Source organism: Asterias rubens, chromosome 20, assembly GCF_902459465.1.
Source record: "Asterias rubens chromosome 20, eAstRub1.3, whole genome shotgun sequence".
NCBI classification, from domain to species: domain Eukaryota; kingdom Metazoa; phylum Echinodermata; class Asteroidea; order Forcipulatida; family Asteriidae; genus Asterias; species Asterias rubens.
This window is the reverse complement of record NC_047081.1, coordinates 11,045,563-11,066,897: the sequence shown is the minus strand read 5'-3', so window position 1 is coordinate 11,066,897 and position 21,335 is coordinate 11,045,563. Positions and strand designations below refer to the sequence as shown.

The 21,335-nt window shown below is 39.0% G+C and overlaps 1 protein-coding gene across 1 annotated transcript; it reads right to left on the bottom strand.

Moving 5' to 3' along the window:
- Window positions 1–1,869: 1,869 nt before the first annotated feature.
- Window positions 1,870–21,239, bottom strand: LOC117303980 (sphingomyelin synthase-related protein 1-like). The gene is made up of 4 exons (XM_033788450.1): window positions 20,449–21,239; window positions 5,899–6,016; window positions 5,131–5,287; window positions 1,870–4,729 (listed from the first exon to the last, which is right to left on the bottom strand). The coding sequence occupies exons 1-4, from the start codon at window positions 20,958–20,960 to the stop codon at window positions 4,380–4,382; spliced, it is 1,137 nt and encodes a 378-aa protein (XP_033644341.1). The 5' UTR covers window positions 20,961–21,239; the 3' UTR covers window positions 1,870–4,379.
- Between the last annotated feature and the right edge of the window lie 96 nt (window positions 21,240–21,335).

Here is a 21,335-nt window from a genome sequence, read left to right as displayed (position 1 = left end):
ATAGGCGCCTATACTTGAACTCAAATCCAACATTCTTACCAGGTTCCTCGTTGTAAATATTTAAGTTGAATTGGCGGCAACAGGACACATAATAGACACATACCCTATTAATTTTTGCCCGGAATGTTGTTTCACAGATAGAGCTCAATATTTACGATAGGCTTCCCATTGTTTGAGCGTATGGAGAACCATTATTCCTATTTCCCTTATAGATGTTATTTTAATAATAATATTATTACCAAGTTGGAATCTAGGTTATAGAACGGAAACGAGACTGGTGTATCATCATGTTATTTTTTCCGGTGGACTATCTGTCAAGATACGGCTCACAGACAATTAACTATTTCTTCTACTTCAAGCGACCAAAAGCAGTTTAAGTTTCGGGTAAAACAAAATCCACGTTCACATTGGGCTGGAACCCGCGCCTTTTTCTGTCAAGCTTGTTAGGTTACTTGGAGGCCAAAGGCTCGATGCCATCATAGAGCAAGAGCCAAGATGGTTTCCCATTGGTTTGCCTCCAAAGATGACTGCCATGGGACTGTTGGGTTCTCCTGAGGTCAATGCTTTTGTAGGGCAAATCAAGCCATATCGGAAGGACATTGTAATGAAGAGGAACTATTTTGTCTTTCAAAAAGCTCAAAGTTTTAATGATTCTTTTTCTTCAGAGAACACTTCCTCTATGTTTCTGTGCGATGTTTTAAGTCAAAATTTTTAATTTGGTAGCGAGGATTCTCTTGATCATGCAATTATGGCGCGAACAACATCACACTTAAATTTTGCCATGCACGTCAAAAGTGAATAATCAGCATTACGTTGACACAGACATTAGCCATAGGCCCTTATCATGCTGTCTCCATCTTGGTCATGTTCCTCGTATCGAATAACAATAATGAATGCTAGTAACCATTTTGCAAATAGGATCCAGACTATTCTGTTTTTTTTTTTGCAGCCTCGGTTTGGTAACACTCAAATCAATTGGAGAAATTCGAGATGGCTGCACCATAATGAAATATAGATATTTGTTATTAATCACAGTTTGTGAATAAAAATCAAGACAAAAATAATCGACACTTGAGACATTATTTTGTTTAAAATATTGCGATGCAAGTTTGCCATTCTGACTAAATACCACAATAAACCTTTAAAAATATGCTTTACTGTGTACAATATTCAGCAGTTGGGTTAAATATATAAATAAGAACAAATAACATATTAAACTCTTGGAGTGGAAGGAAGAATTCTTGACAAGGATTATGGCTTCGTATATAGTTTTTAAATTTAAAAAGATCAACGGTGCTTTGAAAACACACATTTTTGAGCAAAACCCATACACAAAATTAATAACACATTCCATAAACTATAATATATTATATTATGGCCAACTGGAAGAGCCATGTGTATTGCAAAGCTATTTTGTCACTCTCTAAAATAACCATTTGTTTGTGTATTTTTCCGGTCATGGTTTAAAGGCACTGGACACCTTTGGTAATGGGAGACTTTCTGGGACGATAGAGGGCAGCAGACTTACCGGGTAAATCCATTGTTCTCAGAATTATGCGCATGTTCAGAACTACGTAAACAATGGAAATTTACCCGGTATGTCTGCTGCCACCTAGCGTTGGAAAGTCTCCTATTGTCAGAGGCCACTTGTATTCTCACTTGGTGTATCCAAACATAATATGCACAACATTTTGACTCAATTTGGTCATTGCAGTTGCTATTGGACAAACCTTGTTGAACGGATTGTGCGCTTTCAGATGTCTAATAAAAGGCTTCACCCGAAGTCATTTTTTATTTTAGTGAAACATTACCTCTTTCTTTAAAAAACTACGTTCTTCAGAGGGAGCCGTTTCCTCACAATGTTTTAACATCAACAGCTCCCCATTGTTCGAACAAATTCATTTTTTATGCTAACAATTATTATGAGTAATTACCAATAGTGCACCGTGCCTTTAATAACCTTTAGGAGTCATTCAAACACCTGATACTTAAAATGTCACATCGAGTTATGTCAAACATCAAATTATAATTAATGGCAAGAGTAACATTGGTCGAAATAACTGTATACCATAGATATTTAATCTATTCAGCTGAATTTCATATCAGGATTAAAAAATGATTCACTTAAGGATTTTTTTTCGGTCTGAAATTATACAATTTTGGAGAAAAATTGTAGCCGACAAACAATCTCCTATTTCGATATTAAAATTGATATCTCGCGGTGTACTTTACTTGTTCGACCCTTTATAAAATTCTTCGCTCTGTAATAGCGAGAACATTTTTTTCTACCATAATATAATAGTGCCCTTTTCGTTTAGAAATGGTAAACACACATTATACAGAACCAAACTGTAGTCAAGGCAAACACAATTTAAATTGACTCCCAATCCAAAGAGCCAATCAAAAAATGGCACTGCCAATAATGTCGAAACAAATTGGGCCGATCACAGGGAGTTAATAATTATTAGTTATCCGTCCTATGGAAAGCCTATAGTTGCTATAACTCCTAATGGTCCTATATGACTGGTCCTTAGTGAGGACTATCTTTGTGAAGTCTACCCATGTCCCATGGTCAATGTGACCTAATATTCCACGTCGGCAAACGAAGAACTAAAATCCCTTCCTCGTGCTGAAACAAGCTATTACATTGCTTTGGATGACATAAAGTATATTATTATTGGATGACATAAAGTATATTATTATTGGATGACATAAAGTATATTATTATTGGATGACATAAAGTATATTATTATTGGACGACATAAAGTATATTAGTATTGGATGACATAAAGTATATTATTATTGGATGACATAAAGTATATTATTATTATCTATAGACAACGTACGGGAATGGTCGATTTTGTAGACACGTCTATAATGGATGTCGCTCTAACATAGCAACAGAGCTATGGAAGTTGCTCTAACATAGAAAAAAGTTTGATTAAAATCATAATATTTACGTGTATAAAATCATCCACAAAACACGAAACTTGTTTCTAGTATTGGATTATAGTCTCCGGCTTTGACATCATTTGGGGACTCCGTCATCACTTTCGGAGCAGTGCACATTTTGTTTACCATGCTTCAACATCAAACGGATAGGGAGCCGGGGCCTAAGCCGATGTTAAGGACATTTAGCTTTTGCCTAAATCTCAACTTAGGCTCCGGTTCCAGACTGGGTTCCGTTATTAACATTGAAGCAGTGTACATTTTGAACGATGCTTCCAACATCAAACCAAGCCAAGCGCCAGGCATGGAGACTAAAGTTTAAAGTTTAATACAATTTAATTACAGCTAAGCTCAAACACATAAAACTCCAACTCGTCATAACAGTTGCCTCTATTATTGCGAAAGATAAACTATAATTAGACTTATTTGATTATACAATTTGCATATTATTTGCAGGCATCTTTCGAGATTTAAGTTTCATTTATAAGTAAAAAAAAAAAAGTTAGATTTTGTTTTGACTCATATCATCATTGCAGCATATTATGCAAGCCGCTTTCTCTCTGCATACAACTGCCTTGTAATAAATATCTTGCGTCCAAAGCACCATGACCTTAAAGGTCAACCGTTAATAATCAAGGTCGGAGGTCACCGCAGGTCATTCCTCCCCATAAGCAGTCATGCGTGGAAAGGCTAATACGTTTGTTGTTTTCATAATGACAACAGTGTTTGTAAATGTAGCAAAGAAATAATTTAGAGTAAAAAAACAGTTTGAGATATTTAGTCTACCCATAGTACGTGAGGGGGTATCGGAATAGCAATCTTTATAGCGTGTTCAGCCTCGACAAGTCATGGGGGCAAAGCCTCTCCAGCCCACTACTAAAAGTGACAGCGGCACGCTCGAACAAATTGAGCCGTTAGCTGCTGTCCAAGGCTTAAACTACGCAAAGATCGCTATCCATGAAAACAATGTGACTTAAATTTATCAACTGGAGCAAAATTCAAATGATTATTCTTTCCAGTGTCATTTACCCAAGCCACAAGTTATCCCCCTAACCAGTTTATTTCACAATAAAAAAAAAAAAAAAAAATTGAAAACAAAAACATAACAATTTTTTTTAAAAATAATATTAATGCAAAAATACAGAAAAATAGTATAAAAACATACGTGGGTACAGCGTAGCCTTGAAACAAGGCGCACATGAAATCATGGATATAACATTCCATGGTTGAACATATTTTATGTTTATTAGTCAAGCATTCAGCAGTGGTTATAGCACACTTTTTCCAGCCCCACGCCTTTCTTGCAAGTTTTCGCGAGCTGCCTGCTTGATAAAAGTCTAAGTATACCCTACAGTTTCTAATCAGCTGAGTTTTACATTTGTTTTATTGTAGTACTACAAAGGGGGTCAGGGTCACGGGTTCCGCAGGGGTCAGTCCTCGGTCCTATTCTGTTTTCTCTGCCAAAGCTTCGACGGACAGCGCGGCCAGGAGATTGACGGGATCCGGAACGGCCATTCGTACTCGTTGGGTACCACGCCGTCTACCTTGGCCTCCAGGTAGTGGAAGAAAGGGAACCAGACTCTGACCTTGTAGAGGTCACGGTGGAGGTAGGCCCTGGTGTTGGCCAGTGTGTGGTAGTACAGAAATAGAAGTACGGTGACGATGATGGCGACCAACACGTCGACGGTGTAGTGCTCATGCGCGGCTACGATGAAGAAGATCCCGGATGCGCCGGTGACACGCACTAAGAAGTGCATCAGACGGCACTTGCTTGGCGTATCTTTGGAGGGAAAAGAAGGACACAATTAATTCCAATACTCCAACCGACCGGAAACAAGATTTAACCTCTGTTGACAGCCACCGTGAAAAAACTCTAAAACTCCGGGCGAGATTATGACCCCTTGGAGTCATTGTTGGTTCAAGATTTCGTGCAAGGAGCTTTAAAGAGTAGATTGTAAAGTTTGTTCCCAATGGCTTTATTGTTACAAAACCTAGTATTATGTACATTAAACGTGTGGGCACCACTATTTGTCCAAGACTATTTTTAGTTCAGCATCAGCGGCCATTTTTGTTTAAGATGTATTTTTGGCAATAATTTAACATTTTTGACAAAATTAGGCAGTGTCCGAATTCGCGTGAAACATCATAAAAAAAATTAAATAAAACTTTAACGAAACTTACATTCAATAAAGAAGAGGCAGAACGCAGTGATTGATACTGTATGTCCACTGTAAATGTAGTCACCACAGAGCTCTTCCCTGGCCCCAGTCACTGTCATCCCCATACCGATAGAGACGGACACAGCTCGGCCAAGCTTACTCCAGACACTGTCGTACATCTAGAAAGAAAATCATCATTATAGCAAGAAGGGGTTAGCTTAGTATAAAAGGGTGTTCAAATTGCTGGAAATTTAATAGCTGAGAATCCATATACTGTTACTTATTATATTTAATTGAGCCTTTTTGAAATGTATAGTGACACACTACTGTGACACAGGTTGGGGTAAAATAGATCAAAACCAAATAAACAGCGCACTCCTATACAGTATCCACTATTTCTCAATATTATAGGCATTAAAATGGCGTCAAACCCAAACCATGGTGTCCAAAAAACACCCACACACGCCTGTGGCTAACACTATGAATATCAAGAAATAAAGGGGGTAGGCATTTATATTGACTATTGTTTATATGTTTTATACTGTTGTACATCTAGAAAGAATAGCAGATATAAACAAGGTTTTAGACAGGGTTGTGTTTAAAGGGTTGTAAAACTTTGCTGGAAATGTAAAAACTGGGTGTCCAACGGTTATTCACTCTCATGTTGTACTTTGATAACATCTTTCCAAACATAATTATTAGTTTCATGGCGAACACTTTCATAGCCTAAAACGCCCTATAAGCAGAATGAAATAATTTATGTTCAATTACGCCATTCTTCAGCCTGTACCTTTCTACCACAATGCACGTGGTAACCCGTAACGGAGAGTGACGTCACCAACATGGTCAGGCACCGCATCGTCATAGTGAATCCGATAATGACCAAGCAACGTCTCAGGATGATTAGTCTGGTGACAAAATGGGGAGAAAGAAAACACGCATGAATGTTCGGTTCCCACAAAACAACCACCATTCTATTATTGGGATAACCATAATGGAGTCCTCTGAAATGTAGACTAAAATTCTTCATTTTAACACAAAAGGCAAGTAATACATAATTTGATAGTTCTAAGAGAATACGCTTGAGAAACAAAGTGTAACATTTGAGTGGCAAGGGGAAGGTCATTTACCCGCTTGACTTTTTACAACATAGACTGCTCCGCTGTCTCAATGGTATTCCCCATTGACTCGTACATAAACGAGCCTTAGTCTGTCATGTAGTAATAACATTGGTTGACATACCTGACCCCACCCGTGCAAATACTCATGGGTACTCAATGGTGAAGTACAGTCTCTAGACTATTCGGAAGACATAACAGTGGGATTGTTGTCAGTTAGCTTATCCCTCCGTACATTTATGATTAGATATTGAGATAAGCAATGCCACGCAGTCTTCAACTGCTATAGGGTTTCAATGAACTTTTGCGCACTTGAGGGTAGACCTAGACGGAAACTGACTACAACTTCCATTTTATGAGCATGGTATTTCCTTGAGACTAATCGATAACCTTTAAAGTCTCGGTAATGTCTTGCAGGTAGGCTCAATCCTTCGACAATGTACGGAAAAGGGTGAACTTTTATTCGCCTAACAATGACGCGCCCTGGCATGAATTCAACAACATCAACCCACCACATTTGAATACAAATTACCAATATTGTGTACTTTGAAGATACACAACAAAATCGTTTAGCATTCGCAAAAAACAAGAACAAATGTGAGGCAACTTTTTCTGCATGTGCATTCAGTTCTTTGTAACATAATAAATTCAATTGTGTTTAAAAAAATAAATAAAAAATAAAGTTAGTTATAGCCTGACGTCTTGACCCAAGCAGAGTTTTTTTTATTTATTTCGTTTCTCGGGAATGTCTCTTTTTCTAGTTATGTAAAACGTGAGAGAGCGATCTGGAACACGCTGTAAACACATCGTAGAGTGAATGTGGACTCACTGTGGAGCACAATGTTGTCAGCTATAAGAAAACACGCCACCTAAGAAAGGTTAACCTATTTAAAACAAAATGTAAGGAGCTCTTGACTAAATCATTGCTACCGAGCTCTGGAAGTGCCATCAAAATTGTTAAGATGTTGGGATAATTGACAGTATGACAATGACATCAATCAGGTATGATGACGACATCCTGGAATTATTTACATCTGGATGACGGCATCTTGCTTTTGTGTCGACATACCGTAAGATAAAGTATAATCAGAAAAATGTCTTGTTACTTTAAGATGTTTTCATATTGAGATAAACCACTCGAGCTGCACGTAACACACGTTACGCACGGAACACACAGTTTAAAGGAACACGTTGCTTGGATCGGTCAAGCTGGTCTTTGAAAAGCGTTTATAACCGTTTGTTATAAAATATATATGGTTAGAAAGATGTTGTAAAAAGAAGAGTACAATGATCTAAACAAATTTGCCTCAAATTGCGTGGTTTTCGTTTTCTTTGCGAACTAACACGGTCGGCCATTTACGGGAGTCAAAATTTGACTCCCATAACATAAATGGCCGACCGTTTAAGTCGACGAGGTAAAAGGAACAACGCAATTACGAGGCATAATTTGTGAGGGTCATTTCTACTTTTAAAACCTCTTTCATAACAAACGGTTACAAACGCTTTGTATAGACCAACTCGTTCGACCCAAGGCAACGTGTTCCTTTAAAGAATTACCCACAAAAAGAATCAATCAGTGCACTTATCTGAAAGAGAAGGGGTTCGCCCCGGTGCTCCTGGTTTGATTGGCTGCATGTTGCGCCACAGTACTCTGTAAACCGTACATACAAAAGCAGCAGTATGGATTGCTCAAAGAGTTTTATCTCGAGAAAAGGACGAGTCGTCCTAACTTAGGACCCTTAAGTTTTAATAACCCCTAGAGAGTCCTAGGACTAGTCCTAATTTAGGACTATCTTTGTGAAATCGACCCGGGTCTAATAATTCAAACGTAGTCCCACAAATCTTGCGGGAAAATACTGAATAAAATATGCCACCGAGTGAAGTATATGCGCGCTATTATAAGAAGGCACTATTATTACTACCATCATCATCTTACAAACTGTCATCATCCTACAGTAAATTAATTTCCGGATCTCGACATGTCGGATGGCACTTCCAGGGCTCCGTACATCACCTATCACATGACAGCTTGAACACATTCAACTAAATCTGACACATCATTCAGCACAAGGCTATGTGTGACCTACTATTGTAAAGTCACATTATTTGAAGAGTAAAATGAACACTAGTCCTCCTACCTCAAGATTGTGTTACATAAAAGTATGGCACAAACAAACTACACTGAAGTAACTTAATATAATATGCAAACTTCATTCATTCAAAATGAACTGAGCTTGCGTAGTAAGACACGCACCATCCAATAGATGGATTGCACATGACGTCATCGACGGCCATATTGTATGAAACGTGCACGCATAATCATTGGCTGAGAGTTACGTGCACTATTCCGCTGTTTATCATCAAATATGGCGGTCGACAATCCATTCGTCTGGTCATGTAATTTGAATCCCAAAATGGCCAGATCATGGGCAGGGCAGACGGTATACGTAAAAACCGTGTGTGACGTCAAATCAATGTGTGTCAAACGTCTCTGTTCTCTTTTGACATGACGATGCTGTTGAGGCTAATTAGTCTGACCTCCTTATGGCTTCATTGGAATCTGTATTCATAATTCGCATGTCACACACAGGAAACACTACTACGGAGACGGTCTCTACTACTGCGTACTAAATTAATACCAGATCAGACAATAGTCGACATGCGTTTCACAAAAACAAATGAAGCAAGATTAAGATTGAGCTGAGCCTTTTTGGCTTGTTACGGTTTGACATTTCTAAGAATATCGCCTCCCCACATTGACACGCCCCTCGTCCCCCGCGTATAATGGCGTTGATCCGGATCCTCGTCCTCATAAAAAAGTACATCCAGGGTGTGAGTTAATTACACGAAATAACCTGCTACTGGCCAAATAAATAATAATAATAATATAGTACGAGAAACCTAACCAAGCGTCCTGCATGCCTGGGAGACACACCGAGCCGTCTAGCCGGTGAAATCCACCGTACGCCTCCGTCGCTTTTCACGCTCGGAATTCAAGAGCAGATGGGTCCCATGCGTTATTTAATCTCATTCCGATCTATGAATACACGCAATAATATTATCCGAATGAATAACCAATTCATAACTTTAAGCAGCCTCTTTATCGCACTTGGTAATATAATGTGATCACCTGTGACAGCTGCTACAATACTTCTTTGCAAGTGGGTCAAGAAACTATCATTTTAAATTTTTTAATGCTTTGAGATCAATCTAAATATAATACCTTAAAATAATGAATTTATTTTTAATACTTTTTATAATACATCTATTTTGATGATTGGCTGGCCTATACACGGTCCGCCATTTTGCCTAACGCTAACTCAACAACATGGCGGACCGTGTTAGCTCATGAAATAAAAGAAAACACAATTTTGATCCATATTTATTTTGTGCAGATATTTTATATTCTTAATTTAATACATATTATTTCCAAGCATATTATTCATTTCATAACGGGCGCTTTCTTAAGCCCAAAAGCACCCCAAAGCAAGGCAACGTTTTATATAATTATTAAGTTATTATATAATTTTTTTTTTTAATTCTAACGTGAAGAAAATGACTAGTTATTCAAAGCCACAAAAACCAACCTTTCGATCGACAACGGTATTTTATCCTTGTTTGAGAGTGCATATTATTTATAACTATTCTGGTCACATGGGACCACAACCATGACGAAGTTGGTTCCCATGGATAACAGTTATCAGCAGACCATCAATGCCTGGTTCGTAATGACAGACCTGCTGGGAAACTGTGGTCTGAAAACTAAAATGAGAACGTCAGAGAATACTTATGGGCGATTAATTACACACGCGCCACCGATTGCATATCTGCTGACGGGTGTATATTATTGTTGTTTTGTTTTACAGAAGGCAAGGGTACCGCACTATAAAAGAAACTTAACAGAGCGTCGCGGCCACATCATAATTTTGTGTGTACAAGGAACTCAAAATATTCTATTCCAGACGGAAGCCCAAGAAAAGGGGACAGAGTGTAACAAATTGTGCCCAAATTGTGACCTGTGTGTTGATGTTGACTTCCAACTTGAGGTATTTTGGATGACCCTAAAATTATCGGTCTTATCTGCCGAGAGACGTGTAGCGACATTTTTATCGAAACTGATGATCGGACGTTTGGAAAAATACAGCGGTGCGGAGGTATTTTTATTTGGTGTTCAAGAATAATTATGACCATTTTCTATTAACTGTAAAGTGCTGAAATACTGAGTATTTTTTGTGTGAAATTTTGATTAGCATTTTACACTCTGCTATGGGAGTTTCTATTTACGTGATGCACCCGTAAGGTTCACACACAGTTCAAAAATCAGCACGGCATATCTAATGGGATCGTGCTATTGATGGAGCTGAAAGGCCGACCTCCTGTAATATGTACGAGGTTGTAACTCATAATCGTACCCGCGGCTCTGTTCTGAGCCGCATGAGGCCGAGATGAACAGGGTGGGGGCGAGGGGCTTCGAATAATACGCACGAGGTTGAATTTTGTAATCGTACCCTCATGTCTATGTTTTACTTTGTATACCAAATGAATAGTAAGGCCCCAGCGCTAGGTCAAAATAAGATGAGTAACCACTTGTCTCAATGGGCAAAAAGTATTAGAAATTGCTGTGACGTTCCTTATGGCGTTGCATGCACCTTTTCTGTCAAACGGAAATTAATTATTTGGTTTTAAAGTTTTAACATTGTATACGGAATGTTCCACAGCCCGGTGTCACTCAATTCAGCCTTTGGTTGCCGTGTGAATTTTTAATAAATCTTGAATGAAAGAATAAGGACAGCATTCAGATATTGGCACTAGACCAATAAATCTCCAAGTGTTGAGTCATTGATCATGACCTATGGTGTGATCATGTATGTACGACATGCTAGACGATCGTTTACGGACCTTAGTGGGGAAATCCCAAGCACGAAACAGATTTATAACAAGGACTTAAAGTATCTGTATAATAGCTTTATAGCTTGTGCCACTTTCCCCAATGTGTAAAATGGGTAATAATTGGTAATAGAGGTGTTTTAATGTTCACTGCAATTTTAGAGTGTGTAATGTATGAATTGTTACCCTTTTTATAAGCAATATTTCGGAGGGCACATCTTTTTTGATGACATTTATGTTTTATTTTTGGCCCTTCCCTGGACGGTCTCTGCTTGTTATAGTTGTATTGTCCGAGGAATAAAAAAAAATAATGAAAATAAACGTATTTCTATAGTCTCTGTTTTGTTTCCCATTCAGTGAGGTCACTGAGCAGTACTATCCCAACGATTCCAAGTACATTCCTTTTGAGGATACCAAAATATGAAACATTATTCCAACCCCTGGCAGACCTCCTTTCCTAATGAAACAAAAACAATTGAAGTATGTATGGTCTTGTTTTCCCACAGTGTAAAGTGTCACAAGTCCTACTTGCAAACCAAAACCGACACACGTGTCACACGAACCATGTTAATATCAGTTTAAAGACAGCAGGGGTCGATTGCACAAAGAGTTAGGACTCGTCTTATCTCGAGTTAAGATTAATCTTAAGGTCTGCATGCTACAGTGCAGGGTTGGGACTCGTCCTAAGTCCTATAAGATTAGTCTTAAGTTAGGAAGAGTTTTGTGAAATCGACGGCTGGACACTGTTGGTAATTACTCAATAATTGTTAGCATAAAAACTTACTTGGTAACGAGCAATGCAGCTGTTGATATAGTATAAAACATTGTGAGAAATGGCTACCACGATAGTCTTTTGAGAAAGAGGTAATGTCTCACTCAAATAATAAAAAGACTTCAGGCCTGAAGCATCAAAGCACACTATTGTGCAACAATGGTGAATTTTCATTCGTATTATTCTCTTGCAATGACCAATTGAGTCAAAATATTCACAGATTTGTTATTTTATGCATAATTTATGTTGGGATACACCAAGTGAGAAGACTGGTCTTTGCCAATTACAAAAGGTGTCCAGTGCCTTTAAGGACTCGAGTGAATCAGTACAAGAGATCGAACACTACTCCTCCTGCTGTCTTACAATTAAAATGAAAACAAGAAGAAATATTACGGATCGATTAGACTCGCTTTGTGTGTGTATCTTTTAGTTTTATCTCCTTGTAAAGAAAACAAAGGAAGTTCTTTATTACAAACAGTAAACGCTACAAGAACAATGGGTATTAAGAAGTGAAGGTTAATTCCCCATAGGAGTCCCCATACCCCCAAACAAAAGATTTTACAAAACAAATACCAAAATGTACACTCAATCGCGACAGTATATAGCATTGTGTAGGGGGGTCTATATGTATTTTTTCCAGTTCTGTATAGTTCAATGTTAAAACACATGAGATCCAGTTTATACATGATCTTCCCCGTCCGGTATCTCACAGCATTCGTCTCTCAGAAACAACAATATTATAATTTCTTAAAGGATGTTACATTCAAAGACAGAGCATTGTGGATGTAGCATTGTTATTGGTGCTGAAATTGAGCTGAACAACAGCAATGTTTGTATAATGATTTGTTCATTCCAAAGTTATTAAGATTCCCTTGTTACAAACACAAAAAGTGGCATCAACTTAAAGGGGATCCCCCGTCTGCTGAAGCTTCTCAGCATCGTAAACTATATATTATAGGGTGTGATCCCTGGCTATAAAGTTACAGGATTAATGGCTTTTGACGGCACCCCAAATAACAATTTACAAAGTAGGGGGGGGGGCGGTACAGGCGACACTTGTTTTAGGGCTAGCTAAGTTGCCATGGACGTAACAATCCGGAGGTCGCAGTAGATTAAAATCTCGCTCTCATTAAGTTTTTCTACGGTCGACCCAATTAAAAAAAAAACATTTAGCCTGTCAGTTTCCCTTGTGGTTTATCACTTGATACTAATTAATGACATAGTAAATCAGTATTATATAAAACCACACTGCGTGAAATACAGCTATCTGTATGCATTTAAAGTAGCGATGATTCATTACAATGCCATGTGCATACACGAAACTTGGGAGTCAGTAGGGATTAAAAAAAAAACTTATTAATATTCATAGATCCACCTGATATTTCCCTCAATTCTATAAAGCTGTTAGAAAAAAAGCTTTAGATCGCATGAACAACAAGTTACTTCTGTTTTAAATCCTCCCTATAGCAGAAATTTTCTCAACCAATATGCACCTTAAAACTATAATAGCTTAATCTTTAACTTCGTCAAAATGGTAGGCCTGTATTGAACACAGTCACGAGCAATTCAAAATGGCGCTGCCATGTAGTTTCTTTTTTTATCAACCGTTGTCTGAGCTCATCCAACCAAGTTATTTCTGTTTTAAATCCTCCATACAACATTTTTTTGTCTCAAGCAATATGTACGTTGACGCTTCTTTTTAATTTCGCCAAAATAGTAGGCCTGTATTGGCCTATACACAGTACAGAGCAAATCAAAATGGCGCTGCCGCTGTTGCTTGTTACTATCAATCGTGGTCTTGGCTCATCATGCAACCGCTGCGGGTTCGCAGCGTGTCGCATCAGTCGCGTCGATGATTTCTAACCCCATAAACCCGTTATCAAAAGGGCAACTAATGATCTGGAATGTCTATCTCACACCAACACGCATTCAGCCAACCCCCCCCCCTGACTTGAGAAATCGCAAGTTAAAAGCATACTTCACTTACAACATGATATGCTAGTTAGTTTTAAATTTTGAAACTGAAATTTAAACTGATGTTTGAAAAAAGTCTGAACCCTTGTTATGTTACGTTGCTTTGAACACTTAGGCAAATAGGGGGTCAGACTGGGATGATTGAAGTCGGGCCATTTTGCTTTTCATTGTAACACGAAGTAAAGTGAACTTTCGTAATTATGCACCCGATGTCGTTTTCAGGGCGCCTCGGCTAGAGTTCTAAAGGAGGTTGCTCATTATTATTGGTCCATCCGTGCGCCGCGCCTGTTGTACAAAAATGTGCGTTTTCCATTGGTTCATCGTCGCTTTACTTCTAAAGATGGCGGCGTGATGACGTCATGCATAAGGTCGTCAATAGGAGATCAATGATAATTGGTAATATTAGATAACATTTTGCAAGTCTAACAAATAACAATGTTTAGGTCTTTTCCCCACTATTGTACAAAAGGGCCATCAAAGCACAGCGTATATTGACACTGATTATTTCAACGCACCTTTGCGATGCGCAAACCCTGGTTATCATGATTACAGGTCAAGATATGTTGAGTGAAGGGGAACTCAATCCTGTAAGAGACCTTCAAGACAAATTGAAGGAAAAAAAATCGACTATATTGGGCGCTACGGGCCGGTGTATGAGGTCAATGTATGCACAGAAAGCCAGACCGCACCGGGCATTCTTGTACGGGGAATCGACGCGCACGCACGGCCGGATCCAAGGCCCCGCGGGCAATCGTTTGACTGACCGTGTATTAAAGTCCCAACCCAAACACACAAGAGCAGGAGACCCATCCACCCCAGGCAAGGTTCAACGAGGAAGCTATGAGCTCATTCGGGAGCTATTATAATCGACAACTGTATATTGATATGGCACCGTAACAAAACGGTTAAGGCTTCTTTTTAAAATGTGTTGAATCTTGAGTTTCAGTCGGTGAAGACAATTACCGGTTCTATTTTGAAACCCGGGTTCGCACGTTTTCCCGAAATAAATAGGTTTACCAGTCGTTTTACCAATTGATTTGCAAGCCTTTGCTGACCATATGTTACCATTTCCCAAGGTTGGTAATAATGAATGTATATTATATTTATGCTCAATACAAAATGGCGAGTAGGCCTACGTCTTTAAACGGCCTTTGAGGGCAATTATCTAAATCTCGTCCGGAAGTCCACCACCCCCCCCCCCCAAAAAAAAAAACCAGAAAAAAAAACCAAATCTGTCCCGAGGTTGGCCATATTTCTTCATGTTGATGTTTCCACGAATTCCCTGCTATATTTTCTGATGACGTATCACCGTACTTTGCGTATTAATCATGCGGGTTAAAAATAGTGGTGACTGCAGTCAGGATACTCCCCGTGTGGACCAGACTAACCACAGTACATAAACACAGTGTCTGCCTGTATAGGGCACATTGCTCCATTTAAATAAACATTAATCATTAGGTCTACGTGTGATACGTCCAAAAAAGAAAGAAGTGCAGGGAAGAAAACCAAAATTATGGAGGTTTTGATCAATCTCAAATTGGGGGAAATTAATAAAAAGAAGGGAAAAATCATCACATTAAAGGTAGATTTACATAATTTTGTTCAACCCCGGTCTTCAATGATCTTTATGACTGCTCTACATCCCGACACCCCTATAATGTTCTGACAACCCTGTTCCTAAAACCTCCTGTGTGACTTGTTCGCTAGATAGGGGATAGAGTTTGAGGTTAGGAAAACAAACCACGGATTTCGGATAATGTTTCGAAACATTGGCGTGTCATCGTAGAGGTCACACACAATTTGGAAAAACAAAATACACAATAACATACATGAAAACTCAACTCCAGCTTCTCGGTCAAGGCTAAAGTAACAAAGTAAAATGTAGGCCTACATCGGGTTCGGTGTCAAGCGAAAAGGGGGTCTGTTTAGACACATTCAATCGTCCCAGATGTTAAGGGTTTCACGTTGGCATTTTGTAGATTTTGTAATTTTGTATATTAGGGTCGATATATAACTTTATTGTTAATCCCAACGGGTATAGAGACCGTGATGATAATGATGACAGCGATGAAGATTATGATCTGTATCGTGCTCACAATCTTGAATATCAATTATTATAATATAAAACGGGACCTGACTTTTACCAGAGGTTGCCTTGCAATAAAGTGCCATAATCTTTCAAAGATACAGCATAATTCAAACTATTTAAAAGCAAACATTTATACAAGAAACCAATTCATTATAGACAAGCGATTTTGGCAATTACCCGTAACTGTTCAGCTACATTTTCATTTAGTTGACATATTTAGTGGATTTAAATTGACAGTCACAAAGCTGACTAAACTACCGAAAATACTAATAACAAATAACTTTAGCGACTGGAAACAGTATCAGTACACAGACATTGTAATTTGGCTTATTATTATAACCCAATTCTGGCAAAACATAATTTTGTCCGCGCCTTCAAGATCATACTATAATTGGACCCATGTGTGGTGGGGAGATGCATGTCATAGCTTTGGAATCTGACAGACTACAATTGTCTAACCCCAACAGCTGTCTAATACATTTGAAATTCAAGAAAGCCCTACTTTCATAGAACACAACCCGACGAGTCACCGTATAGACATGACAAGTGAACTCGACCCCCAAGTTCCCCCCGAAGTGCCTTACGAACGAGAGAAGGGGTAACGAACCCAAGTCTGCAGTGAGCGTGAACAAACAAAAACAGACACGTATGGCGTGCTCTTGTTTACATGCCAACAATCCAAAATGGCGACCCTCTTTTAATTTCTCTCATACGACTAAATATGATATCCGCCCACCGGACGGGTATTTTTGTTATGGTCGCCGAGTGTGGATTTTGAAGATCAGTTGCGCATTTTGGTTTGATTGTTTGCAGACGGCAATTTGTGATCGGATTGCGCGAGAGTGCGTGCTATTAAATTTACCGTAAACGTGACCCAATTAGTCCCCTTTAGCTGTCATTAAAAAAGCATTTTGTTTTGCCGATCCAAGTGCTAATCAGAAATTTAATCAGAGGGTTGAGTCAGTCACACGCATAGGGATAGCTGTATGGTCACGTGTACATCTTAAGGTCCTACCAAATGATAAACCACTCAAAATATACCGCAAACCCGGGTAGATATACCGGAAACCCGGGTAGTCTGTGATAAAATCGAAAAGCTTGACAAAGGGATCGACCCAAGATGGTGACCAACAACAAATCCGTAACTCAGTCCTAACCAAAATATAGTACTATTGTATTATATACAATCTTTCCCCTCACCGTTGTGCCCCATGGGTGAATTATTGCAAGACATCGGTTCATATTGCATACCTGCAGTGCTCAGGAAAGTTTGAAATTAGAGTCAGAAAGCTGACATTGTCAACATCCATGTGGGGTATGATTGTTAATGCATTGTCCCAATAATCCATACACAAAAACACCACCCGAAACTTTTTGACGGATATTGATACAAGTCCAAGTAGACAAGTTCATTGTCTGGCCCTCTGTGGCAATTTCACTTTGTAGATTATAGACTTGACTGTTGATATCGTTAGGTGAACCAGTATCAGATCCGACTTGACAAGAACTATACACATGCCTTATGGGGAATTCGGGTTCAATGTTTGAAGTTTATCGACCTCTATATGCGGCTGTTCACGGTTGCACCCCAAGGCCGTGCTTACACTGTGTGTATAGCTTAATATTGATTCACTGTTATACCAGTATAAGGGGACCAGACTGTTTATACCCGTGACGTCTAGCTACGACTTGTTTGCGTCTGATTTGAAAAACAAAATGGCGGCAAGGTGTTTATTTGCGCGTATAGGCTAAACGCTTCATGGGTTTATAGCATACATTTTGACTAGCATAACATAAATAATGGGCTAGCATGTTATGACGAGACACTTGCAAACGCTGACCTTTTGTGTTTTTACGAACATTTTTGGTCAATTACGTGACGTTTTGGTGATCTATTGTTTTACCAAAAAAAATCAAAAAATGAATGCAAGCTTCTACATAAGTAAACTACGTAAACGGTAAACCGGTAACTTCTTTGTGTCGCCAAGGTACATTTGATCAAATTTTATAATTAATGATAGAACAACCTAGAATTATTGCAATTCAAAGAGAATTAGTTTGTGGTATAGCCTGACTCATGCTATATTTTTATGTTCATTGAGCATAATATGAAACAACTTTGTAGCCCCTCCCGACCCTCGTTGGAAAGGATGATGAGTTTCCTGAGACTGTGCAGAGCCGGGAGGAGGGGGGGGGGGCTTTACCCGGTCAGTCACCAGAATGTTAAGGTTAAGTTTGTTTGTCTAGACTTTTTGCTGTAGGCCCTTATTTTTTATTTTGTGTGCGTCTTTTTGTTGGGATTGGTACAGCACCTTGCCAGCAGTGAGCAATAAACTCTTTTGAGATGTTGTTGCTTGGTTCCCTGTCTTTTGGTTATAATAGGTGAACTGTGGTCACAATCTGCATCAGTTTATTTTAAACCATTTCTGGGTTACTTTGACACAGATTACACAGGTCTGTGACCCGTATAAACATGTAGAGTGTGGTAGGCTAGGGTATAAAAGCAAAGCTTTAACCCAATCCCAAGTTTTGCCTTTTTGACTTATTAATAATGTTAGCTACTGTTTATAACTATCACTGTTAATATTTATGAAACACCATTTATTATTATGTTATGGGGGCATTACCGAAATAAAAGTTTATTGAATTTAATTGATGTAATTGACTTAACAATAGACGACAGCATCGAAACAAAATGTGCGTCGTGGTTGTGACACACTTCCAACACTTTTTGCTTCAAACGTACTATTAAGGAAACATCATGACAAATATAGGAACTAAATCAATTGGTTGCTTTGTGCCAGCTGTAATTCCAGACCACTTTTCTGCCAATTACGGGTTGGGCACAATGGACGCTGCATTAGGTCTTCCTTGTTCATTTCCTTTTCAAAACATTCCGTGTCTTGTATGACTAATCCGGGGTTCAGACTGGGTGCAGTTTTATGTTTGGTGATTAAACAATTTTTATATTTTTGGGGGAAGATTAACTTAAGGAAATATTTCTTGCATTTGTCTTTGTACAACACAATGATGACATGATCAACAACCTGACAGAAACAGAACCATTATGTAGGCACGCACACTCTTTACTAAAAATATTTTCTGTTTTTCATATTCGTATAGCCACCCGTCACTTTCTAAGCTAAATGGGACCAACTTTTAACGCCAACAATTATCAAGTCTCTTCAAAAGCAATGACCTTTATGATAGCTGATCACAATAACACAATCTATTAATATCATGCATTTTTAAGTATATATAGTAACTGTAAAAGTATTCGATAATGTTCAATTTTAAACCACAGCTGCGCTTTCCAGAAATCCCTCTGTCCTGACTTTAGTGCCCTCCTATTTTCATAAATCTTGTCTGTATGCATAGTTTCGAATTACGCTTTTATTTTCGCTCTATATTAATCCTGGCTCGTTATAGTTCATGGCGAAGGCCGCCTTGTTTGTCAGATTTTATTTATGAGCATATTAGTTTTCCCCGGCTATCGTTGATCCCAAGATATGTTCTACAGCGTTAAGAAAGGGGGGGGGGGGGCGACAACAGTACAGTTTTATTTTGATATTTTATTAAATTGACTTTGAGTGGTTGGGCACATCTCTTGCAACTTTTTTTGACCAATCGAGCCCAAATTTTCACAGGTTTGTAATTTTATGCATAATATGTTGGGATACACCAAGTGAGAATACTGGTCTTTGACAATTACAGTAGAAATGTGTACATCACCGGGCAGTGCCTCTGAGCAAGTTCATTGAATGAAACTGCTCATCGACGGTGCCCGAGAGGGCGAAACAAAGTTCGTCAAAACTCTACTTGACATCTCAAACTTTGCTGACTGCAGTAACTAGAGTCAACACGCTTATTTCCTCGCGACGTCCAGACCAAAGGTATATATTAAGTCTGGAAGGTCGTTCACTAAAGTAACAAATTCCCAGAGAAGTAAACACTTTTGAAATCCCGTCAAGGACAATAGTTTATTTTGATTGTCGCTGAAGAAATAAGCCCGAGTGAACTTCAACAAAATACATTGATATAACAACAAAGCTTTATAAATTACTATAATGTGAAGCATTTCTAAACTATGAGATGTAAAGATAAAACGCAAGTGTCTTCAATCAAAAGATCTTTCTCAAAATTGTCCACTATAGTTTTTTTTCAATCATTCTTGATAAACGTAAACAACCGTTGATTTACATTTAGCTAATTATGTCACACGAGATACTTCACAGGCAAACAAGGCTTTCAACAGAACTTCAAAATAAAAATTATTCATGTGTTTAATGTGTGTCAGTTATTTTCTGAGGGATTGTAATTGGTTTTACAAATTGAAACACCGATCTAAAAAAGACAAAAGATCCCCGTTGTTTATAAAGCGAAGTGTCCTTTGTGCACGCGTTGTGGGCGTCTTTAGTTGTCCTTAAAAGTGTGTTGTACCTATAGCTGCTTCAGGGAAAGGGGGAAAAGGGGTAATTTGATGTGAATAACATTTCTCACCTGTGTTTGTGAATGACAAGATTGATAACATTCACTGCTGCCAAAGAAAGCATACAGATTTCACACGCCAGGAAAGCCCATTCCATTCTGGGCACAAGTTCAAAAACAAGATCTGGTAGGGGCGGGTTGACGCTAACGTCCGGGGTTCTGTCATGTGTGTAGGTGATCGTGAAGGCAGATAGGAAAGAAACTGACATCCCATAGACTATGGCCATCACCGTCTTGAAGGGTTCCGGTTCGAACTTGGGTTTGGGGTGAGCAATGGTAGCCGATGCTTCGGCAATCTCATTTGCGATTTTGGTAAGGGCCGAATGTGGTAGTGGTGTCCCGTCCGGAGACAGCGTCCCGTTGGTGGTGCATAGTGCCCCAATGGGGACGTGATTCCCGTTCGCCACCGACGACCCGATATCAATTACCGTGGTGTGACCGTTACCTATCGCCATCACTCCTTGCGTCGCCGGGGATGATCTGCTGCCGTATGTTGGTGAGATCTGCCGGCATGGCTTGTCCATCAACTTGCCAAGACGTTCCGTTCTTCCCCCAGAGCCACCGTTGGTCCCCGTGTCCTCTGTCTAAGGATACTAAAATATCCTTCATGCGCCTTACAGCCTAAGGCGGTCTTAAAACTATCCACACACGCGGTGATGGAGTGCATCAGCAAACCTATAACAACGTTATGCACAGTTTGGGGACAACCTTATTACTAATTCGGTTCGCTTTCGTTGTGACCTTAAAACTAGTGTCATTAATACACAGCGCAGTGTGAACACGAAATTCACTGTGCAGCTCGATCACCCGCGCAGTTCAGGAAAGTCGTGTAACTGATAGGCCGTCTCATGAGTTTCTTACTTTTTAAGGAGACCAAAAGTTGGGCATGTTCAAACCTT